General features: G+C 44.2%; 1 protein-coding gene across 3 annotated transcripts in view; it reads left to right on the forward strand.

The window, feature by feature from the left end:
* CDH13 (cadherin 13) overlaps positions 1-26036 on the forward strand; it is a 1012485-nt gene that overhangs the window by 554375 nt on the left and 432074 nt on the right. For all 3 annotated transcript variants that reach the window (XM_072967811.1, XM_072967812.1, XM_006207526.4), the window contains exon 5: positions 12927-13079. In XM_072967811.1, the coding sequence (XP_072823912.1) occupies positions 12927-13079 (153 nt within the window). The remainder of the gene's footprint in view (positions 1-12926; positions 13080-26036) is intronic.

Raw genomic sequence — 26036 nt, forward strand, 5'->3', positions numbered from 1 at the left:
CTTTCCACCCCACTGTGTAGCCCCACCCTTTGGTCCAGACATAATTTGAAGAGCCCAGAGCGAATGATTGGTAGTAATCGAATAAATTCGTAGACTAGGAACAGGGCTCAGAAGCCTATAAAAGATTCAACTCCTGCTTCCCGTTAGGAGAGGTATCCAACCAGTATTAATATTTTAGAAATACTAGAAGGTAGAAGAGGAGTCATTATTCATCACTAGCACCTCTGTGGTCCTAAAATTAAATAATGGATTTTTTTTTAAAGACAGAATTGCTAGAGTTGTGGAACTATAAAAAATATTCCTCTCTTGAGGATGTTGCATTTTTTTGCTTTTATCTGTTCTTTTCCTCTTGAGAACATTTTGATTTACTTCTGTGATAAGCTTATAACAACTAGGGAACTTGGGAGGCAGGATGCGCTAGGCTGGGAGGGAGGGGGTGTTAAGGCAGCTGACAAATGAGCCTGAGTGAATTTGTCTGGCTTCAAGTCAGAAAGCCGAGGATGGGCATGCATTCATTTCCATCGTGTAGACTGTCCATCTGCACGTCTGGGCCAGGGCCCCAGGCCCTATAATATAGGGAGCGCCCAGTGCACCACCACGTGGGCGTGGGGTCTGAACAGGCTTAGGCTGGTCTGTTCAACAGGAGCCCTTCAAAGAAGGCCCAGCCTTTCCCTTCAGAATCCAGTCCTAGCCTTGAAATGACCACCCCTGCTCCTTGAGGAGGCATCTGGCTGAGCTGTGAGAAACTGAGCAGCCGAAAGTTGGCTTCAGATCAAAACCCAGAGATCTGGATTAACTCAGCTGGGCTCAGAGGTTTCCATGTCCAACCCTGTCCCCAAACCAGCTGTGTAACCCGGTTGGACACATGACTTCACCTCACTGAATCTCACTTTCCCCATCTTTGAAACAGAAATAATAGTAATTCCCTGGTAAAATGCATATGAAGCTCTAGCATGGAAACTGACATTTGTGAGACCTCAACGAAAGCAGTTACTACCTAGGGTACAACTTGAAGGTTTTTGAAAATCCTCTTAATTACCAAATTACTCTTCCTGGTATTGACATGGTGTTGTGTTTAGATGTACTCAGAGGATAATTACTAGCATTAATTGAGTGCCCACTGTGTGCCAGCCACAGTACTCTGTACTCACCAGGACCTCGGGACCTGGAGTGTATTGTCCTCATCCAACAGAAGAGGGAACTGATGCTCAGATGGGTAAAGAGATTTGCTCCAAGTCAAAAACCAAGGATATATTAGAGCCAAAAACCATTTTCTAGACCATTGCCCTGCAGAGGCAAGAATGACAGATACTGCTCAGCACCTGGAGAAATGAAGTCACAGGGAATGAAAGAGAATCCTTGCCCAGCTGGTGGGTAGAAAGCAGCTGACCTGAGTTTAAACAGAGATCCCTGGACAATGCCTCATCCCTTGCCTCCTTCACATGGAGCTGATCCACACACACATGCTCAGGGCTGCTCTGTGTTGAGACCCAAGGAATCACAGCAGCTGGGGGTGAGAAATGACCTCAGACTCTATCTGGTATTGATCACCCCTATACCTTCTTTACCAGGTGGGTGGGAGCCTGGACCCACAGGGGCAGCCTTCTCCATCAACAGGCAGCCTGTGCCATTGGCAAAAGCTCTTCCACCTCAGGACATTTTCCTTCTTTTGAGCTGAAGTCTGTCTGATCTGTATCTTGCATTTATTGGCTTTTTCACAACAACAAAATGAAGCCAGTCTCTTCTGCTGCAGGTCTAGGTGATGCCCAGAACTGTGCCTCCTGCCTCCTTCTTTCTACATTTCCAATCACTTAAGGGGCTCCACTGTGTTCATCTTCTATAGAACAGAATGTATGGCTTCTCTCCTGAACACATGCTTCCTCTTGGGTCCCTACCTCATGTGGCCTCTGCCCATCCCTGTATCCTTGGACTAGAACACTCCACACAGCATGGCCTGTTTTAGGAGTCATCACCCACAAGGCAGCTTTTGGGCAGTTGTGTTTCCCCATGGCTGTTTAGTGGATTCATTATCATTACTTGATTGGAGCTTGAAGCCTATACACACCCGCCACCGAGATCTTTCCATTTATTGTGCATCTTCTGAAACACTTTCCCAGAACCTTCATTGACTCAGTTGATACGATCCTCTCTTGTTGGGCTTTCCCTTGGGAAATCCAGGCAGCCAGAAACTTCAGAGGAAGAAAGATGTTTACCTAAGTTGATCCCATAGCATCCATGGGCTTGTTACCTTTCAGGGAGCATGCAGAATTATTCTTGGAAATGGATGTCTCCCTGGGATTATTTATAAGGAGATGGCTCCATTGGTAGGATACCAGAGCATCCCTCAGAACTCAAACCCAAGAAGCAGAGATGGTTCTTAACAGAAATCAATCAGCCATTTTGAAACCAGGGTAGCTAGGCAAGTTCATTGATTTATAAACTTTTGTAATTCCCTTTCCTCTCTGACCATATAGTCTTTCATTTCAGTTTCTCTATGCATAATTTTATTTGTAACAAAATATTTGTGTCTGTTATGCACCATGAACTGTTCACAGCCAACAAACGAAAGTCCCTGATACCATGGAGCATATATTTTAATGGCAAGGAAGGATAACAAAGAGACAACTATGTCAGGTGATGATGGGTTATGTGAAGAAAAACAAAACAGTGTAATGAGTATAGAGGATGATGCTGGGAGGGGAACCACGATTTTTTTTTTAATAAGATAGTCAGCGAAGTCCCCTCTGAAGAGGTGAGTGTAATTAAAGAACTGAGAGACAAAGGAATGAACCATACAGATATCCATTAGGTAGGATCCTGGTGAATGAAAGCCATTCACCAGCCACCACTGGGAAAGGGAACCATGATACTTTGGTCTAAGAGTGTAATTTGGAGGCCAAGGCTGAGGTATAAAATTGAGTTATGTTAGAGTGGATTATTTACCAGATGCAGGGTGTTAACACTTCCCATACCTGAGCCTGAACTGGCTTCAGATACACACAAGTATACATTTGTTACTCTTTTTCCATTTTCCATACAGACTGCTTTCTTTGTCAAAGTCTGCACTGATGGCCGAATAGAGTCTCCCCAAAATGGCAGACTCAGCTTTCAAGCTGATAAGACTCTGATGGTCGACAACCCTCAGCCAACTGACTCAGTTTCTTCCATCCCAGTCCCAGGCTCCAAAAAGAGGTGATTGGATTGGCCAGGCTCGGAACCTGGGTCTGTGGGGCAAAAGAGGGTAAGCCCAGGCTTGAAACAGGGATGGACCCAAGCATGGCACTTCGGGGTAAACGGCAGCAAATCAGGATAGGGGCATGTACATGGACACAGCAACAGCTGAGCCTGAGGGCAAAGGCAGGAAACAGGCTACAAAGAGCTGTAAATGCATTTCTGAGAGAGCCTGAATTGTCACTGAAAGCGATGGAGTCGGGGACCCTAGGAAAATTTTAACCACGTGTCATCCGATTATGAGAGAGAGTAGCTGCTTCAGGGAAGGAGGAACTTCAAAGCCTTACGCAGGTTCTTCTAACTGAAGTACATGCAAGGCAGAACAGAATGTCAGGCTTTCAAATGAAAATGACTGAAATTTTATTTATGTTCAACACTGCTTGTGTTTCCAAGCATCAGGCTTAACATAAAAATTTGTCCTGAATTATAAGAATGATAAGAATAAGCGTTGAAATTCTCAGTGAAAGGGCAGCCAACATGCATTTCCAGGGAGAAATTGTTCAACTGTTCGTGTTTATTACTTCCAGATGGGAACAGCTCCAGGTTCATAATGCTGATTTTGTTCCATTGCTGTCTCTGAACTGTGACTCAGATGAGTGCATAAATATTTGGTTTGATATTTCTTTGGGAACCGTAAAAATCTGAACTGATGGAAGGGAGAGGAGCACGAGAAATGGCAAGGAAGGAAAAGTTTGGCAAGTTGGTAAGAGATTAAGTGTGCATATTTCAACAGTGCCCAAGGGCATGATTAATTTATTATCCTTGTAGATGGCAGAATGCATGCAAAAACCTCCAAATTGCTCCATTACTATGACAAAGCCCAGAGCCTGTGAGAAGGTAAAGATGTTCCTGCCAGGAATTTGATGTACAGAAGGAATGGGTGACCCACTGGGTACATATAAATCTGGGAATTGAGACTTGAAAGTCCTTAATCTTGGCTCTGCCACTGACATGGGCCCAAGATGAACATCTCCGCTCCTAGTCTTCATGGGGTGGGCGTGTCAGCAGGAGTCCAAACCAGGGGCACTTTGAACCATGCCTGGTACCGGTGCTTTGTTGATTCTACTCCTGGGGCACTCCCACCACCCTTCAATCAGTTGGCCATATGGAGTAGGGGTTAAGGCCATGGACTCTGAATATTTGGATTCAGATCCAAAGCCATTATCTAGCTGACTTTGGCAAGGTTGTGTGACTCAGTTTCTTCCTCTGTAAAGTGGAGATTAACGTCAGTACCTACCCCCATAGAATTGTTATAAGGACTGAATAAACTAATGTATGTAAAATGCTTAAAACTGCATGTGTCAGTGTTAGTGTTGGATAAATGGTAGCCTTTGTCATAGTCATCATCACCATCACTATCATCACCATTTAATAATCATAAAAAGAACAACTGCCTTACATTATTGAGCATATTTATATACGTAAGCATTTCATATCTCTCAGATTATTTACCCACCATAACCCTTTTAGGGTTGGCATTATATCCCCCATTTGGAACAGGATAGGAATGAGGCTCAGAGAGGCCACAAGACTCCCAGTATGTCCGCATTGTTAATGAGGTTCGAGCTGCAAACCCTCTTCTCCTAAGCACTCTGTGCATTAGTCAGGATGGGTTAGGCTCTGCAGTGGTAATGAGCAACTCCAGTTTCAGTGGATCAAAGTTTAAAAAAGGTTTAATTAACCTTTATGTCCATTGAGGGTTAGGTGGGGTCTCTGCACTTTGTCTTCTTCCTTACTTTGGGTTCCAGGTTGATGACGTTGCCACTATTTGGAACATAGCTGGTCACCTTGGAGAGGGAAAAAAGAACCTGGCTAGGAACATCATAGTTCTTAAAGCTTTTGCTCAAAATTAGCTAAAGTGGCACATGTGACTTTCACTTACACCTCATTAGCTAAAGTAAATCATATGGCCACAACCAACTTCCAGGGCTGGAGAAATGTAGTCCTACTATGTGCCCAGAAGACGAGAAGCCAAAGTATTTAGGAACAGCTTCAGTGACTACTCCCCACTACCACAAATCTGATTCATAAATAGAAGAGACAACAGGTATAGAAAATCTAGAGTGTATACCAGAAGTTCTACGGACCATATTGATATTTGGTAGACAAAGTCAAGAGACCAATGAGCAGGAAAGTGAAACTCACAGTCTGCATTAGGAAACCAGAAATTCAGGAAGTGACACATAAGGATCCCAGTTATTCTCTCGGACAATAAAGAGATGCAGAATCGTGATACTGACAGGCAATGAATGGACTTCGGGCCCAGACAAGTAAGGCATGATGACCAAATGCCCCAAAGATGACTTCCTCTTTCTCTGATCTGCTGTGGCCTCTTTCAGCCCATCTCCCATGATGCATAATGTGAACTTCATAGAATGTATTGAACTGTGGGCCCTTGAGGACACTGAGAACTCTGGAACTCGTAAATGGGCAATGAATATTTTGAATGGAAGAAAAGAAGGTAGAGGGAAATATATTAGAGGAAATTTTGCTCAAGAAGGAAACATCTTATGAAAAGTTGTGGGAGAGAAACAGACCATCAGGCTAAGTGAATGGTGGTATCAGTTTGGATACATTAACAAACATAAATTGAGTTCCTGCAGTGAGAACAGCATTGTACCAATTATGTATATTTAAATATACATATAATATTTGTCCTTTTGTGACTGGCTTATTTCACTTAACCTAATGTCTTCAAGGTTCATCCATATTGTAGTATGTGTCAGAATTTCCTTCCTTTTTAAGGCTGAATAATAATACTGTATTTTATGGATATACCACATTTTATTTATCCATTTATCATTGTTGGATACTTGGGTTACTTTCATTTTTTGGCTATTGTGACTAATGCTGCAGAATATTCATTCTTTCCATGTGTCAATGGATCTTTTAGTAAAGACGATATTGCACTTGGCCATTAATAATTTTTAAAAAAAACCCTCAAAAATAAAAAGTTCATAAGCCACATTATTGTATGGTAAGTTGGAAATAAATAATTAAAATGTTGTAAATGCTTGTAAGTTAAGGAATACTCTCATTTGAAAAAATTCTGCAGCCTACAGAAAATAACCAAAAAATGATAAACAATCAGAAAAGAGTGCAAAAACCCCACCAGTTAACATTGAATCCTATGGAACTCAGCTTAAGCTGTGTTTAGGCATAATCTCAGATGCCTTTGTTACGAAAGAAGGGAAAGAAGGCTGGTGCAGCGATCGTACTAAAAGGTGAAAGGTAAGGACAGTGGATTCAGATTTCCTCTCATTTTGTGTTACTGGAGTTCCATTTTCCTTCCCAAGTGCTCCATCCTGCCCTTAACCACAGCAGCCTCCATGGGAGATGGAAATTGTCTGAATCTGGTGGCAAACACAGTCAGCCCCTGCTAACATTAGAACCACTGGGTCTCTGGCTATCACGCGCCTTCGGTGGAATACTGGAGCCTTGGTTCTGTTTCTCCACCAGGGATTTTGGAGTCTCTTGGCATTGGGTTTTCCTTAATTCCTCTTATTAATTTATGACCTAATGGTTGAAAGCTGTTGGGCAGCATGGGGGTGACAGAAGGGCATGGATCTAACAGCTGCCCAGACTGCTGATTGGCAAAGTGTCTTCAAGTTCAAAGGCATGTCAAGGACTAAACCACAGTCGAGAATTAGTGAATGCTTACAGATCACCTTAGAGAACCAGTCTACGGATAAAACGAATGCCTTCTAATAACTATAGGTGAAGGCAATAAAATGATTTTTATCTGTTTAACATGGAGTAGAAAACATCTTCTAAATTAGCATGTTATACCAAGCTCCAATAATTACTCTTCTGTGTTTTAAAAAGGTCGTTTTTTGTTTGTTTGTTTGTTTTACTGTATAAGTAATATAGGCTTATTTTATGAAACTAAAAATATTCTAAGAAAGAAGGAAAAAATATCACCCTTACCTCCATCCCCAGAGACCTATACTGTTCACATGTGATTTATTCCCTTTGGTAATTTTGCAGGGAGGGATGTGGTTATTTTCTAGGTTTTCACCCTTTTGTTCATATTGTTTGCATACATATAGTCTTCTATCCTTTGGAAAGAAGTATCTCCTGATTTTCTCAATTGGGAGAAGACAGAATTAGAGCATCAATTTAGTTGGCAGTGGCCAGGAAGAAGTGCTGGGGTATTTGTGTTGGAGCTGCTTTGCATAGCGAGCACAGTGTTTGCTTAGATGGAGGGTCCTCCCACAAGGGGACCCTTTGCTGACTGTAAGGATGGGGAAGTGTTCTATGTCCGTTCATGGCACCTGGGCATTACCACTGCCTGGAAAGTTAACTTTGGGGGTTTGTAAAAAGAGAAAAGAGAAGGTACTGATGTGGCAAAGGTAAAGTTACCACATTTTCCACAGTGGGAGAAAAAGGTTAGTACAATAGATCTTTTTAAATTTTTACTTATTTTTTTAGGAGGGGGAGGTAACAAGGTTTATTTATTTATTTTTTAATGGAGGTACTAGGGATTGAACCCAGGACCTCGTGCATGCTAAGTGCACACTGTACCGCTGAGCTATACCCTCCCCCTCCTTGTTTTCATTTTTAATAAAATAACGTTCATTTACTTATTTGGTATGCAGATATGTATTGAAAGCTTACTGTGTAACGTGCATTGTTCTTGGCCCTGACAACAGAACAGTCCAAAATCTCTAGTGGAGATCTGAGTTAAATCACAGGTCCGGGAGATTGGCAGAGGGCAGGGCTGGAAGCTCCTATAATAAAGACAATACACAGGACTTGGAGACTGGCATTTTGATAGAGCAAATACATTTTCCATAGGGGGAAAAACTGATGTCAGTAAACTAAGGGAAAATCTGAGCCCACAGGGAGGCACGATAAGGGGCAATTAAAAACCATGCCGCCTAAAGGCAATGTGGGGTTCTGGATTGGATCTGGGATCAGAAAAAGGATAAAAGTAGAAAAACTGGTAAAATCTGCTTACCCAAAATCTGGAGGTTGGTTAGTTAACAGTCATGTGTTAATTTCTCAATGTTAATTTTTCAGTTGCAACCACTGTTCCATGGTTATAAAGGTTGTAAGCATTAGGGGAAATTGGATGAAAGGTGTACGGGAACTCTACACACTCTTGGCAGTGTTTCTGAAAATGGAAAGTTCTCCTCCCCCTCAGAGTCTGTATCTGTCTATCTATTAAATATATAATATGTTTATATTATATAAATATAATAATATATGTAAAATATCATATACTACATATTATATATAGTCTCCAACCATATTGAATAGAAAATTATAGAATACTGTATACAGAGTGGTCTTATTCATGTAAAAACACTCAAAATTGTTATATATTCTGTGAGGTCATATATATGTATGTAAATTCATAGAATACCTTAAAAATATATACAACATGGTATTTTTGGCTACTTGGAGCAGAGAATGGAGGATGGAGGGGGAACAGGACTTAACAAGGGGACCCAAGGGGGCCTGGGCTTTGTCCATAACGCACCACACTCTGCTGGAAGCAGGCAGGAAGAGCCCCCTTTGAAACTCAGACCGAGTGTCTCTGCCTGCTCCAAGCCTTTGTATTTCCTTCCCCTCCCCCGGTGCGGAGGACTCTGGCCCCAGCTGATCCTTGCCGCCCACACAGCTGGCACGCAGGCCACGCCCCGCTGCTGCCTGGGAGGCTGCGTTACCCAGGGGCGCCGCAGGGCTCCTGCGTGCTATCTACATGCCCTTCCCGGAGAGCAGGCAACCGGGGTCCAAGTTCTTTCTCATCATTAGCTATCTTTTCATTCCAATTCAGAGGATAAGGGGAAAAAAATCCCACTGTGAAAAGCAGTATTGAATTACAAAGAATAATAGGAAAGACCAGCTAATTGTGAAGCCCTGCTATGGGGCGTAATGGGTGTTAACAGCTGCTGCAGGAGCAGAGACTCAGGGCAGGATTTGTTCTGGGCAAAAGGAGTGCACTGGAGTTCTTACATTCTATCACATAAACAATGAGAAAAGGACCATAGCCTTGGGGGCCACAGCCAGGGAGTAGCACTTGGACAAATTTCAGGAGTTGAATGTAGTATAATAAAGGTCATCTGGTCGTCTACCCAGCTTGCATGGAACAGCTCTGATGTGTGGTTGAGGCTTTTTTTTGTGGCCACCGCACACCTCCTCTCCAGCTCAGTGAGCCTGGAGTGGGCTGGGGTCCCTCTGAAACCCCACCTGGGGAACAAGAAATCAGAGAGCTGGTGGGTAATTCCTGAATCTAAATTGAGCCAAGACTGCCATGTTTTCCCTGGAGGGTGACACCCCCCTCCCATGCTTTCTTCTCCAAGGTTCCTCCAAGCCCTCGGGTGCCTTGACACACGTGGAGGTGTGGGACTTGGTGAAATATCAACTCTGCTATACTGATGTTCTAGAAAACAGGTTTTTAAGAGCTTCTAATAATGGTATATGTTTAAAATAGGTCTGGAAGTAAGGTAGCAAACAGACCCAGCCCTTTTTCATCAAGTCTCCCAACCGTAACAGTAGAAACCAGCACCAGTCATAATGAGCGTGGATGGTGCTGCAATCTGTCTAGTTCGGTGCTCCTCAATACTGTGTCTGCATAGAGTCATCCATGGGGCTTCTCAAAGCACAGATTTGCCAGGCCACCCCCAGGGTTTCTGATTCAGGGGGTCTGGGTGGTGACTGAGAATTTGCATTTCTAATGAGCTCCCAGGCAATGCCTGTGCTGGTCAGGGAACCACATATTGAGACTGTTGTTCTAGGGAGAATGAGATCCTCCCTTCCCTGTGCTGGTGGCCCTGTAAGGCTCATCAGTTTGGGGACACAGTGCCTGGTATGGCTGTGAACACTCCTTCAAAGTGGACACAGCCCTCCGGACCAGGAGGCAGGTTCAGCTGATATGCTCAAAGCCAGGCCTTTAAAAACAAAACATTGAGAGCGAAATGGGAGACTTGTACAGTGTTAAGCAGAGGTCTTGCTCCTTCCTTGAGGGAATAAGCCATTTAACTCTAGCAGCAGCACTACTTAAACAGGGTTCTCCCTCCAAGAGCCTGCTTCCATGAGGTCAAGTGGTTCAGGCTCTCTGAGAGAAAGAAGGGGAATGACCCAGACCTGACCTTTACAGCAGGAGGAAGAGTTGCCCTGGGGGAGTCTCTGAGTCTAGAATTCAGCCTTCCATGTTGAGTGGCAAGCAGAGAAATGGGAGGATGACAGTGTTCACCCAAGAAAGCTTTCAGGCCTGTATCCCACTGTCTTTCCTCCGGAAGGTCTGGGGTGCTGTGCTCCCAATGCTTTCTGAGCAGGGAAGGGTCAACAAAGGAGAACAGATCACAGCAGGCTTCTTCTGACAGGTCCTCACCAGTGGGCTGTGTCTGGGAGACAGATGGGGTCAGAATCCATTCTGAGGAAGCAGGACAGCCCCCCAGTCCTTGTAGGTTTCCCATGTTCATTTCCCTCCAGTTAATGTGGCCTTTGGAGAGGACCTGTCCCTTGGGTGTGTGCAGGGGAGCAAGAAAGAGGTTTTAATCCATATTTGGGCCAAAATCTGAGGAAGAGGAGGGTTTCAAAGTAAATGTGAAAGAGAAGAACCAGATGCCCCTTCCCACGGCAAGTGTTTCCAGAGCACTTCTTTCCTCAAACCAGAGACATTTGTGAGTTTGGTTTTTAAAAAGGAAGTGCGCTCCCTTAGAAAGGGATTTTTTTATATCATGGCCAAGACGTTTTTCATGCCTGAAGGTGTCAGTCTTACCCATTAACAACAATGGCATGGTTTTGTTATGATTATTACTCTTAGCTTTGTAATTGTTAGCTATGATGTGTTGAGCCCCTTCTATGTGGCAGGAAGTGTACTTTGCACACACTATCTCATCAAACTCTCAGCAACCCTGGGAAATAAGTGCCTTTATCTTCATTTTATAGACCAGGAAATCGAGAGCCAAAAAGGCAAAGAATCAAAGACCTGTTCAAGGTCACAGGACTGATCAGCCGCCAAGCTAGGATTGGGGCATATGTTTGTCTAAACAGTGGGGTCTTCATTAAACAGATACTGGCCTTGGTTCCTGCCACGTGCCAGGCACTTTGCCAGGCTCTGGGGTCCAGCGGTGAGCCCGACATGCCGAGGCTGTTGACCTCATGGAGCTTCCAGGCAGTGGGGATAATGTCAATTGGACTAAATTGAATCAAGCAATGACTAAAAATTCTTTCCATCAGAAGATATCACATATTTTTAGTCTTGCTGTAGATATTTTCTGTTAATTTCAAAAATGCAAACAGAGATAACTGGTGCCTCATCAATATTCTCAGTGTATTTTAATAAAGAGTATTTGAAATCAGGAAAAACTGTACTGCCATATGGAACAGTGTCATGCTCTTACCCTACTTCCACTGGTCCTGGCAGAGGAACCTTGTTGTGAGGAACTGGCTGCCTTAGGTACCACTGCCACCTGGTGGCACGCATCAGAATTGCAGGCTTGGTGGCCATAGAAATTCCACCCTCTCCCCACCCTCCACCCCAAAACAATACACACCTCTTGCTGATTCCACTAGAAGGCACATTTCTGGTCCTGGCCATCTAAACCATCCAGGCTCGGTTGACTATATTCCTGTTTACTTGTAAACTGATTACAGCCAGACTAATGTCAGCTTTCTTTTATCTCTATGCTTTGAATTTCTATTGTGTTGTTGACCTTTCGATTGTTATAATTGAATTAATGTTTGCAGGATGATAAAGTGATATTAAGTATATGTGAATATTTGGTAAAATTTGAGAACTAACCTGTGAAAATAATAATTTTCTTTTTAGTTGGACACTTTCAAAGGCCATCAAAACAAAACAAAACATAATTTGGCTCCTTATTACCTCTCAACCTCACCTCTACTCAAACCATTCTGGAATTTTCTAGGCTCTCTCGCCTGCTTGCTGCCTGTCTGTGCTGTTTCCCCTGCTTGGAACTATCTTCCTATATCTTTACCTTTTGAATTTATTCTTCAAATGTCAAACAAATCAAGGCTGATCACCTATAGGGAATTACCTTAAAGTAAATTCAGAAATGATGTTGCATAGCGTTCCTCTAGAGAGGTGGAAGATGGGTTCTGAATCTCCTCTTTGTGTCTTTACTAACTGTGACCACAAGCTTGCTTAATCTTTCTGAGTCTCATTTCATTCATAAAGTATGAATAATAATGTTCCCTGCCCTCAGCATTGTTATGAGTTTTTTTTAGCATGTGTGTAAAATGCATTCTCAGCATCATGCCTGGCACCTGCTAGAAGCAATGGGGTGGGTGGCGCTGTTAAGGACTGGATACGTTAAATACCTAGAACCTTAATTACTGTCTGCCCAGTATAGAGCTGTTGAATAAATGTTTTCCATTGCCTATTTTGTCTTGCTTGCAGGAAAAAAGTCTGTTCCCTGGGAGTTAAAAATAATATAAATGTCCAACCTTGAATTTCATGAAGTTGTTTCCCTCCTAGATCCCTCTCTGTATGTCACCCGAGTGCTGATAAACTTCCCAGCTGGAAGCGGCAAAGATTTGCATATTAGCATGAAAGGTGTTAGGCAATGGTGCTATTTTTGGTGAAGCCGCTTTAGTTAAGTTCATCCAGTGCCTTTGTGTTGGCACCTGTGGTTAGTGGATTGGTCACTGAGGTGTGTTTGGAATGCGTTTTCTGTGTTTTCCAGCCAGAGTCTTGAATGTCGCTCTGTTTCTCTAACCAGGTAGTGGATAATGACAGACCGGAAGGATCCAAGTTCCGGCTCACTGGTAAGGGAGTGGATCAAGAGCCTAAAGGAATTTTCAGAATCAATGAGAACACGGGTAGCGTCTCCGTGACACGGAACTTGGACAGAGAAACGATCGCTACTTATCAAGTGAGTACCCCTCGAGTGCCCACCCGCACAGAGGGATGTGGATTTGAAAGACTGCTTTCCTCACACTGAGCTCATTATTTCTGTGCTTCATCAGACCCGGGGCTGTGTGACTTTAAGTGGGTCTCTGTGGGAGCTGAGTGGCGCTGAACCCTGACAGAGCAGCACTGGGGGCCCCTATCTCATCATCGGAGCCCCTCTGGTCTGCGTGAGACTTTGGGCACTAAAAAGCAAGAAGGGGGACTTTCAGAAGAGGTCAGAAACCTTATGTTAGCTTTAGTTTTCCAGAAACCAGCTTGATAATGAAGAGCTGTAAAAAGTCTAAACCCTTGGTCCTAATCATTCTACTTTTAGAAATCCATTCTAAGGAAATAGAGAGGAATTTAGTTAGATGTTTGTACAATGATTTTACAGCATGACGTGGTCCTTAGAATGGAAACAGTTGCTAAATATTCAGCAATATATAATGGTTAAAGTATGGTACAATTTTGGAAGGAAATTTCCCACAACCATTTAAAATATTTCCAAAGAAGTTCTAGTTATATGGGAGATTTTCAAGATACTGGATGGAAACAGACACACCAACACATATGGTGTCCTCATTACGGATGGAGTATTTACACATATCACGATGGATATATGTTTGAGAGGAAGCACAATGGAAGAAAAATCGAAGTGTTAATGGTTGGGTTTGGTGTTATTGATTTTTCTTTGTTTTTTTTTTCTGATTTTTCTGCAATGTACTTGTTCTTTTATATGGTGGGGGAAAAAAAGGTTATTTGTAAAAGAGTAGTTACAGAAGTTGACACCCGTTCAAGATTCAGAGACCAAAGCAGTTGCACACAGATATCGGGGTGAGCACTAAATTCCCTATCGGCTTCAGGTCAGTCCTGTCCCCTCTCTACCATGACCCCAAGAGTCTGTTTCACACAGCCTGGGTTATGGCCCCAAGCCTCTGGGGACAGTAAGCTCATTTTTCCAGGAATGAGACAGAATTCCCAGCCGTTTGCAGGAAAAGCCCCCTGCAGGATGCAATGTGCTGAGCTGGGAGCAGGCGCTGTGGGAACGAGGCCCAGACAACAATGTTTGCTTTCTATCACCATCGCCCACCACGTATGCATCACTCTGATTAGGGTCCAGGCGTGTTGACCAGTTTCTCAGACCAGGCTTGGCACCTCTGATTTTCTTGGTCAAAACACCATGTCTGAGCATCCCAGTCCCACTTCAACAATAGTGCTCCCTCCTCCCTTAAAAAAAAAAAAAGTATTTTTGCTTTTCTGCAGACGGAGGATGGAGGGACATTGCATAGGAGAGTCAAATGCTCTGACTGAAATGGGTACCCTGGGTCTAGCCTTCTCTGTCACCATGAGATATTGACCTTGACAAGACCATGTAAGTGCTGGTCCTCAGGATCCCATCCGTGTAATGCAGATAACACTTGCCCACCTACTACCCAAGTGGATAGCTGTGAGTTTCCAGTGAGGAGAAGACAGAAGAGGGTGTTAGAGGCATTAAAATGCTGGACAAACATAGGCCAGCTGCATGATGCAACGTGGTGGAATCTACATCCAGTCTCATGCTGAGCAATGTGTTCAAAGGTACCAGGTCCTGGGAGACCCTCCCTTTCAGAAGCTTTGCCAAAAGGCAGATGCTGTGAGCATCTGCAAGAGGTCCCAGCTGTCAGAGAATGCCAAAGGGTGACCAGGATGTCCTCCGCCAACACCCAGCGGGAGAGTCTGGTTGTTGTAGAAACTGAATGTTGGCACCCTCTGAAATTCTCAGGTCCAGCTGAACTTGACAGTGACCAGAGGTGACCTGGCAGTGTCCAGCTGCTGCAGGAAAAGCCCACACGTTACTCTGGGTAGATGCCGTCTTCTCTTTCCCTGCCTGTTGTGGGAATAGCCATTAATTTTCAAACACAAGGGACTAAATATATGATGCATATCATGATTTCATAGCATAGTGATTCAGAGCTCCGGGGTTAGCAAATTGCCATTCAAGTCTCCGCACTGCCGTTTACTGTGCCGTTTACCGTTTATCTTGGGCGACCCATTTGCCCTCTCTGAGAATCTTGTGATTCTGGTCCACAAAGTGAGGACAGTACCAGCATCTCTAAGGACTGTAAAAAATGAAATAAATTTATTTTTGCAAATGCACAGCACAATGCCCAGAACCCAGCAAGCATTCAATAAATCACAGACTCTCTTATTTGTTTTTTTTTTTCCTGAAAATGATTTAAAATTTTTAGCTAAACTCCAGAAGTTTTTAACTTCAGTTTCCTACCTTCAACTGTGAGAAGACTGACATCTACCATAGACTTGTGTTTCTCCTTCCTATCCTGATAAGAACCATCGTAGCATTTGCTGCCCTTCTTTTAAGTATCAGAGAGAGATTCCTGGAGGAATCTGGAGCTCTGGAAGTCCCTGGGGGATTGAAGGCCTACAGGAAAAAGAATAAAGGAGCAGCAGTCTTCTTGGGAGTGTTCTGTAGCCTGGAAATAGGACTGGCATGAATCAAAGAAACTGGAAAAGGAGTAAGAAGGTGCGTGAGAGGCTGGAAGATGCCTTTTTTGGGTGACTCCAACCCCCTAGGAGCTATTGTAAGAGCTAAGCAAGAGTTTGGATGCTTGCATGGCTAATTGATCCCGTGTGATGTTTGCAGGATCCAAAAGTGGTTTAAGAATTAAAGCCACCTTTTTGGGAATCCTTCCATGTTCAGAGAGAGATGTCTGGACTCCATAAACCAGGGCCCACCTCAGGGTGAACATTCTCCTTAGATGGTGAGGAATTTCATCTCCAGGGACAGTGAGAAAGTCCTCTGAGGGGAAGACATCTTGGAGAAGGGAAAAGAACTCAAAAATGAACTGATAGGGAGTGATGAGAAGGTGGCCTTTGGTCAGTCAGTTGTCTTGCTTTTGATGTTGCCAAAGATGACAACTGGAAACTTCTTTAAGGAGAATTTTTGAATCATGAAATATCCCTTTTCTCTGGCCTTCACCAGCTGAATGCAGGGCTGTCATCTATGGTTGTGCCAGGATTTTATGACACAAAGTGGGTGGCTGAGGGATGAGAAGGGCTAGACCCAGCCCATGGTTTACTCACCAAAAGCTGAGCTGCAGTTCGGGGCTGTGTCCACTGGGAGAGGGCAGCCCCTTTCTAATTGTCACAAAGGCATCAGGGGCTAGGATTGAATGAAAACCCCACTATTTTTTTTTATTTAAGTCATTTTTTAATATTGCCTAAGCGATAATAGTGACTAAGATCCATGACTCTGGGGTCAAAAAATCGTTCAAGTCTCAGTGCTGCTGCTTACTGAGCTGTGTGATCTTGGGCAACTCACTTACCCTCTCTGATCTTGTGATTCTGATCCATAAAATGAGGCTAAGACTAGCACCTTTAATGATTATAAAAGATGAAATTACTAGTTTTTGCTAACTAGTAATAGCTAATCAGCTGGTAAAATAGAGCCTGATCTGTGGTATGAAACTTCTCATGTTTTTCCTTAAAGTGAAGCCATGTAGTGTATAGGAGTTAGAAACATAAGTTTGTAGGTAGCTAGGCTGGCTGAATTACAATCATGACTTTTAAGGACTTGCTGTGGGAACTTGAGTGAGGTATCTGTGAAGTGGGAACAATGATAACACTGACCTCATAGGATTGTAATGGATTAAATGAGTTAATACATGTCAGGCATTTAGAACAGTACCAGGAACAGGGAAGGCCGGGATAATCTTACCATGTGAGTGAGGGATTAATGATGGGAACAGCAAGGGAGAAAAGGAGAACTCCAAGGATTGAGCTGGGGCCCAACCTGCCCTTCTCAAGCACGGACCTTCCTTGAGTAATCTTGAATTTGTTTTGTGGTTTCATCATGCACTCCACAGTATGTTGATTGATGGATCAACTCATTCATGCTACACTGAGCAGCTGCAGGGTGAGGTGTACAGTGGCAAACAAGATACACCAGGTTCCCTGCCCTTGTGGAGCTTTCATTTGACTGTCTAGGCTTTGTTTCAAAATGAGCGGATTTGAATTCCTCACCACCGTGTCCAGGTGATATGCTGGGAACTTGGGCTGTGTTCATTGTGTGTCCGTGCCCAGTGCAGAGGATGCTAGTGCTTGGTGGGAATGCAGTGTCTTGAAGGAGGACCAGGGCCCCAACGGTCAAACGATGTCTAGGCCTGAGCCGCTCTTCACCAGCTTCGCGAGGGCCCAGTTTCTAACGCCATGCCCCAGCCCTCCACGGCTGCCGCCTTTCGTTCTTCAGTCCAGTCTTTGTCCCGTTTTCTTCACGTCCTTGCTGGGGAAGTTCTCTATTACTCTGCGTTTGGTTCTCCTATGAGAACTGAGTTACACTCTTCTTAATATACTTTGGGCTCAAGAAGTTGCAATTCTGGTTCATTTTGAGCACCTGTTTGGAAAGAATTTTCTGTCTTGGCAGTACAGTTAGACCCATCGTGTCCCTAATGGTCACTGTGGTTGGTAGCAAACCTGCTTCCTCAAAGAGCAGAATCCTTGGTCTCTGATACCCATTTTCAGTTTCCCGTCTTGTGAGTTTAAAAAGCAGACAGCACATGGGTGAATGGATTGACATTATAATTGCTCCAGTGCCGCTATTGTTTATTTTAAAGGTAATGCTATTCACAGGCAAGTCTGTTCTAGGGTGTTAACATTTCACAAATCCAACAAGAAAGCTTTGTGAACTGAGCCTCAGGATTTGCACAACAAGAAATACGATAAATTTGTCCTTTGACCCCTGAATGGGTATCGGCAAGCTACCATTTATTGGACTCTACATGGCTGATATTGTGCTAAACAATTCATATACATTCTCTTATTTAATCCATTTCACACAGGGGACTTAAGAAGTAGGTGTTAACACCATTTTACAGATAACTAAGTAACTGTTAAATAATTTTTTCAGGGTGTCCCAGCTAGCGTGGGATCTATGTCTGTTTCTTTCGACCTCCAAAAGCCCGGCCATTTCAATTACTAAGAAACACTTCTGCCTCCAACTAGACTCTGATACCTAATCTGCAAATTCCTAGACCTCTTTCCCAGGAATTACACTCATTGGAAAAGGATTAGACTCCCTGGATAATCTATTTCTTCTTAAATACTGTCTTTTCCCCAAATCCACTGCCACCTGCCCACACTCCCTGAAGCCCCCAAAACGGCTTCCTCTGGTTTTGACCTGAAGTGGCACCTGGCAAAATAATTTAGCTCTTGCAGTATTGGAAGCTGACATATTAATGCAAAGCCTTCTGAAATATTACTCATTATTATGCATTTTGCCAGCATTTGAGTGATTTGTGAACTCTTCATTGGAATAAAATACTGTAAATGATTCATGAATGACCAAGTTTATGAAATTCTATAAAAATATTAGCAGGTGGTAATGATTCCCTCACACTGTGACTATAATCTGCTGGCTGCAAATTTGTCAATATGGGAGAACAGGAGCAGAGAGGGTGACAGAGTCTGATAGGCAGGTGGGGTCCGGCAGGGAGGGCTTGGGTGGGGCCCAGCAGGGGGAGAGTGGCAAAACAGGAGGCAGGACAATGGTAGTGGACACATGTCGCAGGCAGGAGACCTTCACCCTGACCCATTGTGCACAATGGGTGATGCACCAAGAATTGGGAATGTCAGAGTAGGTTGGGAGAAGACAGGCGTGCTTGGAAAGAGGGAAAGAACTAACATTTACTGAGCACCTATTAAGTACCCAAGAACTCTCTAGAGTTCTGCATACAAAAATCTGTGAAATCGGCTTATTATCTTGCCTTCGCTGACATGTTAGAGGGCCCCAGTGGTTCCCAAGATATATTATTGTTTAATGTTGGCGTTAACACTTATTGAACATTTATGACATGCCAAGGCTCTGTGCTAAATATCTCAGTGATGATCTCATTTAACCTTGATAAAGGTGAGCATAATATGGTTTTCATTCTCAGTTATGGACCTGGTAAGTAGAACCACCTGTGTTCTTGGACACAGACCACGAGCAGGATATCATTGTCTCCTTCTGAAAGTTTGTTCACATTTTCTGGAGTGTAACTTGCTCTTCTTTGAGCCAATGTCTTGGATTAGTTTTTGACTTTGTGGTTAAGGGTATTACTGTAAAATTAGAATATACCTGACAGACAAAGGGTACCCTGGCTCCTGTGTTTCCTTTCACTCATGTGGCTTTGCCCCAATTCTTACCCATATGTTGCTCCAAGACAATTTGGCAGAAAATGCATTAAGGTAAAAAATGCTACTGTCATGTGGAAATACATGTGTCATAATCTTAGTGGTTGTAAGGCAATTGAGAGATGTAGGTTTACCCAGACTGGAGAGTTACTGAGGTGATTCACCTGTTTGTAACAATGATTATATTATACAGGGATGATGCACTTGTTACCTTGGTAGAATTGCCCTGCCCCAGATAATATTTGTACTTGGAATGCTGCTCCTGCAGCCCTCAATTGTGGGGACAAGCTACTTCTTTCTTCATCCTCCCCTGTGGCTGTCTTTTTTAGTTGGTATTCTTGGTGGTGTTCAACAAAATCTTCTTAACTAATGTAAAAAGAAAGGATTCATTAAAGGGTACGGGGAGCTTATAGGATTGTCAAAAGGACCCAACATGCACACCAACCAGAAACAGCGGTGCTACAGAAAATACTCAGCTGTATATGATACGATTCTAGAGCAAGGGTTCCCAACCTCAGCGCTGTTGACATCTAGGGCTGAATACTGCTTTGTTTGGGGGCTGGCCTGTGCGTTGCAGGGTGTTTAGAAGCACATCTGGCCTCTAACCACTAGATGCTAATAGTATCCCCCAATCCGAGTCTTGACAATCAGAAATTCTCAGGATACTGCCAGTTGGCCCATGGGGGCAAAATTGCCCCCAGCTGAGAACCACTGTTCTCAAGTCATCATTGTCTCCATTGTCACCACACGTGGCTACCACCTCCTCCTGTCACTCTGCTTCTGTGATCTCAGAACTGACTTGTAGCAACTGTATCTGCCTGGGCTGCCCAGAAATGCTGGGTGACTAATGTCACGCTTTCTGGAACCTCTGGTGTCCAAACCAGAGCCACCGCCTCTGTCTCTCACTTCCACTGCCAAGTCTCATGGTGGAATGTCCACAGGGAAGAACCTCTATCATGTCAAGGACTCCAGCTGAGCTAGCAAGAGGTCTGGGGCAGGGCTGTCACCTACAGGATCAGCCACGTCATCAGTACAATTTTACTCCAGGTGAAAGGCAGGCAGTGATAGGCATGGCTGTCTGAGGGCAGGTGACCAGTCCTCGCTTAGACAGTGTGATTCACTGTGATCTTAGCTCAACATTACAGTCCTATCAGTCAATATGACACATGGCCCAGGAAAGAGCCCTAATCAGGAAGAGACAGAAAACTCGAGTTAAAAGCTCAGGCTTTGGAGTTGAACCTACTGAGGTTAGAATCTCACCTCTGCTATCAGAGGCTGCATATGAAATTGCCATTTTTACGGTGGAAGAAAGGGTGACTCTTGGCCATTTCATGATTTGCTCTAACACTGTGCCACTTTTGGCAAGTTATTTACTTCTCAACCTGTTTTCTCCTCCTAAAAATTAGGGTGAATTGCAGGACCGTCTCCCATTGGTTTTGTAGTTGGTACATGGCATGTGTGAGCGTACTGCTCGATACAGTCACTTACAGAGTGGTCCATAATTGGGAGCCATCACCTCATGTACCAGTTTTGTAGACGAAGCTCCTTGCAGGTGGAAGCAGTTGCTAGGCATTTCAGCCAGCAGTTAAATTGTTGAATGTCAGTCACACCACGTGTTGCTCGGTAGAATGAAATCATCTAAATGAGTGGTTTTCAAAGCGTGGCTCCCAGGCCGGCAGCATCATTTGGGAACTTGTTAGAAATACAAATTCTCAGGCCCAACCTCAGACCTGCTAGATCTGAAACTCTGGCCCCAGAGTCTGTGTTAACAAGCCCTCCAAGTGGTTCTGATGCTCGAAGGCACTTGAGAACCTCAGGTCTAACTACACTAAGTGTTAACATCAGGGCGACTGGCTGGCTTCGTTAATTTGCTCCAGTGAAGTTAGCCTTTGAACCAATTCCATTACAGCACTGCTGGGGTCACAGATTGGTGCCTGAAAGGTACTTATGTCTCCAGGTGCTCTGGTACGCCGTCTGAAAGCCCTCTCAATCCAATCCATCCTCCTCAAATGTGCCATTGTTTTTATCTCATTAATGGCTCCTGAGAGCTGGGCAAATTTGTCCCAAGTTTCTTCACTCTCTCCTGTCTCAATTTTGGATGATGGCTAACTACCATGTTACAGAGTGTCTGCTCATTTCTCAGAAACCAGCCTTTTGGGCCAGAGATGAAAATGTCTTCAGGAGATTTGAGGCGGTCCAGGTAAAGATAATCCCTGATGAGAGGAACTGCTGCCCTGGGCTTGGTAGAACCAGCCTTTCTGCCATATTAGATCTGTGACCCTGAGGAAGTTATGTGTGCTTCTCAAACTTTGCTGCACTTAAAAAAAATCACTTGGGGAGTTTTTAATACCCCTGATGCCCAAGCTAAACTCCAAACCAATTAAATCAGAGTGTGTTGGAAGAGACCAAACATCCGTACATTTATAAAACTCTTCAGGTATTTCCACTGTGAAGCCAAGTTTGAGACTCTCTGAGTTACTATAACTCATTTATACTCCAGTTTATTCATCATTAGGACAGGGGTTAATGACACCAACCAGGTAGCTTTGTTGTGAATATCAAATGACATCACACAAGGAAGAGTTTCTAACACACAATAGCAGAGAATCAAAGATCTGATTTCCTTTCCATCAACTGCCTTACTCTGAGTAAATATCTGAAATGAACTACTCTCTGCTGTCTCTTTGGACACAAGCACTTACAAAATGGAAATGCAGAGAGACCCAATTTGACAAACAAACAAAAGGATTGTCTTCTGACTCACTTGAGAAAAAAATAATTCAGGGTTTGGTCGCAGTCTCTCCCCACACCAGAACCTCCGAGCATCTCCATCCGACCCTCCCGTTCGGCTTTTCTGTTTCCAGTCACTTCATTTTGCAGCCTGACCTTATCTGTGAGGTGCACCTGGTGCAACTGAGGCCTAAAGAGGTTAAACAGCATCACGGTGGCAGCCATATACCTGGATTAGACCACTGAGTTGCTCCTGACTGATTATTTATTTGGTCCACTAAGCAAAGCTGCTGGCTCACTCAGGGCCATGGAAATGTATTTTTCGAAACTTCATTAGCTTAAACTCCTCAGAAGAGGTCGAACTTGAATCATGGAAGAACCCAACATTCTTCCCTCAACTTTCTCCTCCCGATGCTGGGCTCACATCCGAGGCATCAGGCCCACAGCCTGGACCTGCCAGACAGTCAAGGAATGAAAACGTGTGTGGTCATCAATTCTTCTCTTCTTTTTTTTCTGCTTTAATTATCTAACTACAACCAAAGCTCTTTCATTGTAGCTGCTTTTCAAATGATTTAGCAGCTTCTTTTTTTCCCAAATGCTGAAGAACCACAAAATATCAGGACTGCAAGAGCCTTTGGACCCATTTTATCTAACCTGCTAAATTTATAAATAAGAAGCTCTATAATTGACCAATGGTTTTGACTCTCCGCACTGAAGAAAAGATTGCTGCTGTTCTGTTCTCCCTCCATAACAGGCACTGTGGCAGCCTCTCTGGGGCTAGATCCTGCAAACACAGACAAGACACTCCTTCCAGCTCCCACCACTCACTCTCCATCTATTCGCATTCATCAATAGGCATTAAGGGTTTTCTTTTTTTTTTTTTTTCATTTTGTAAAAATGAGTAGGGGAGGGAAGGAGTTTGTTGGGGACAGGAACTAGGAGGAGAAAGAAGCAAAAGAAGATAAAAACAGACTATCCTCCTCTGGCCCCTTAACGTGGGTTTGACACTTTGACGTTAGAGGGCAGAAAATTATGGAAATTATTTCTTTCATGAACTACTATACAAAATTGGAGGTGAGGACCAGAAGCTAATTAAACCAATGGCAAAAGACTGGGTAAGATTCTAGGTTCAAGCACTACGGCTGTGAAGCCAAGTGACAAAGGATGACACAGTTCTAAAGAGAGCCATCCCCCTGCCCAGAGATTCCTGCGGCACCTCAGCATGGGAGGGTGGGTAATTAAGGGGTGGATCACCATGGCAACACTCCCTTGAGTGGCCCGGATGAGGGGGGGAGATGCTGACATTGATTGGGGGCACTTGTGAAGTCAGCCTTGGATTTCCCAGTATTTTCCAGTATTTTTTGAAATACTGGAATGATGCTGTAATGGAGCCGGAGTTCCCCTTGAGCAGGTGGGAACCCGGGGTCCTGTGAAGTGGGTGAGTGTAGATGTGACCTATGTCCTCACTGAGGGTAGAGAGCTGCTGACCTCAGTTCTGGCCAGGGCCCTGCTTCATGTTTGACTGGAGCAGACCACCTTAATTACAGATTTAAAGTCGAGAGCGTCTGCGAGCAAAACTCCAGGAGACGAAAGAGAGTGTGTAGGAGCCTGATCTTTGCCAGCTGAGACTTCTCTTCCAGCCAAGAGAAGCGTAGGGGAAAGTAGCAGCGCCCGTGGAGAGGCGACTCGGAACTGCCGCAGGGATGTGCGCACGCCGCGGCCAGCACACACCCGGCAGCCCCATCCAGCGCAATTCAGATCAACTACAAGATTGATTGACTCAGCAGACCTCAATGGGATGCTTAATTCATACCAGCCACCGTTCCAAAGTAGTGGGGAGAGAGCAGCAGACCACCACCAAGTTTCTGCCACATGGAACTCTGTCAATAAATGAACTTTAGTGAGTATATAACACAAGCAGGTGGTTGTACACACTGGGAATAAAAATGGAGCAGATTAAAGATACAGAGCATGGAATGGAAGCAGCTGCATGGTCCAGGCAAGCCTGATGGAAGGTCTGAGGGCAGGAACACTGTCCTTCCCTTTCAGGTCTTCTTGACACCAAGGGTTCTCATCTAGGGTGACTGTGCATCCCAGGGGACGTCTGGCAGTGTCTGGAGACATTTTTGGTTGTCACAGCTTAGCTTGGTGCTACTGGCATCTAGTCATTTGAGGTGAGAGATGTGGCTCAGCGTCCTCGAAGGAACAGGACAGATGCCACATGTCATGTTCTGCAGGCACCAGCATGGGGCTGGCCTCTTAGAGGGTCTGAACATGTGGTTTGTTCACTCAAATACTCATCAGGCATGAATAGACTAGAAGTCTGTTCATTTCTAGGGCACAACAGCAAGGACACTGTCCCTGTCCTTGCAAAGCCCATGATCTAGCTGGGGATGATTTGTATCAAGACACCTCCTCCACCACAGGACAAGAGCAAGGCCAGGAACAACCTTCCAGAGGCAGGACAGCAAAGCAAGTGCCGAAGAATGAGGAGAAGTTAGCCAGGTGACAGGAAGGGGACAGGGCGGGAAGAGTATTCCCAGGAGAGGGGACAAAAGAGTTGACGATGCCTCTGCAGGAGAGTGAGGCCCCTGAGGGAAACAGGACTTGAACTTGACTCGCAGGGAAGGTAGGACCAGGTGCTAAGGAATGAGCTTAGATAAGACAGCCCTCGGTGACTGGTAGATGTTAGCGGATTTCAGGCTGGAGTGACGTGATCAGATGTGGATTTTGCACAGATGGCTCTGGTTGCCAGTAGAGGACAAGTGAGAGGTCACGAGTCCCATCTCTGGGTCTCTGAAGCCAGAGTGGCATATATCAGATAAATGGCATTCTCACCCAGGAAGAGCTGGGAGGTGAATCCAAACTCATAGTGAAGATACTAAATATACCTTTGGATGAAATAAGTAGCAAGAATTGGAGGACCTGGTCCTGCCAGGCGTTGCAGAGTAGTCACCCTTCTTTCGGTTTTTATTCTCAGGAGGCCTTGGAGAGTTGTAAGCAAGGGAGTGACATGCAATTTGCATTTCAGGAAGATAAGAATTGTTTGAGAAAGTCAACAATAACATTCAAATTGCCATAAAATAGAAATTAATTCTAAAAAATGCATTGGTTTGTTGAGAATTTACTACCTAGCAGGCCCTGGGGAAGAGAGATAAAAGATAAACCCTGCTTTCCCTGAGCTCAGCCTTGAAGTTCTCTTCCAGGCAGAGTAAACTAGAATACCTTTCTTCATTCTAAATCCATGTGTGTGGAGGGGCGGGGAGTGCATTATGTGCTTGCCTGGTCCTTCCCTTGTTTGGCTCAATCTCCAGGCCGAGAGAGCATTCTCTGTTAAAATTCCAGTCTTTCAGTTCTTTCTTCTATGGGAGTTTATCAGTGAGCTATCTCGAAATTATTTATTAAGCACCGTTGGCTGGAGCTGTTAGGTGTTGATTTGTTTGATTGGCATCTGTTTTTAAGATCTTTATTTTGAAGAAGGCTTATCTTGTTCTTGCAGTAAGGCGTTAGGTGCCAAAAAATCACTTCCACATTACTTTTCTTTCTTCTGAAATTATGAATATTTGCATATCAGGCTCCTTAAAGCAAAGTTCATCTTTTCTGGTACCACGTGGGAAAGATTACATGCTCGCTAAAAGAACTTGGTTGTGCTCTGTCCCTTCCAGGTGCTCATTCCCTGCCCGCAGCTGGGGCCAGACAGAACCTTGACCAGGCACTCCAAAGATGGGATAAAGTCAAAGGCTGGAGAGAAGGCATCCTCACTGAATGATGGGTTAGCATGTCAAACATTAACAGATCGAAGACTGGGTTGATGATGTTTGCCAAAAACAAGTCAGGAGAGCTCTTTCAATGTTGAGCATCCCCTCCTGGCTTGAGGGGCACATTGAGTCACTGGCTAACACCTGGGGGAAAGCAGTGGTCAAGGTGGTAGACCCAAGGCAGAGGCCTTGGCCAGATGATCATGAAGGCTCAGAAACCTGGGGGACTGGCATTTCACAGTATATTGTGTTTGCATTTTCTATTCCTTTTGAGTTTTTAATAC

Source organism: Vicugna pacos, chromosome 9 (genome assembly GCF_048564905.1).
Source record: "Vicugna pacos chromosome 9, VicPac4, whole genome shotgun sequence".
In the NCBI taxonomy this organism is placed as follows: Eukaryota; Metazoa; Chordata; class Mammalia; order Artiodactyla; family Camelidae; genus Vicugna; species Vicugna pacos.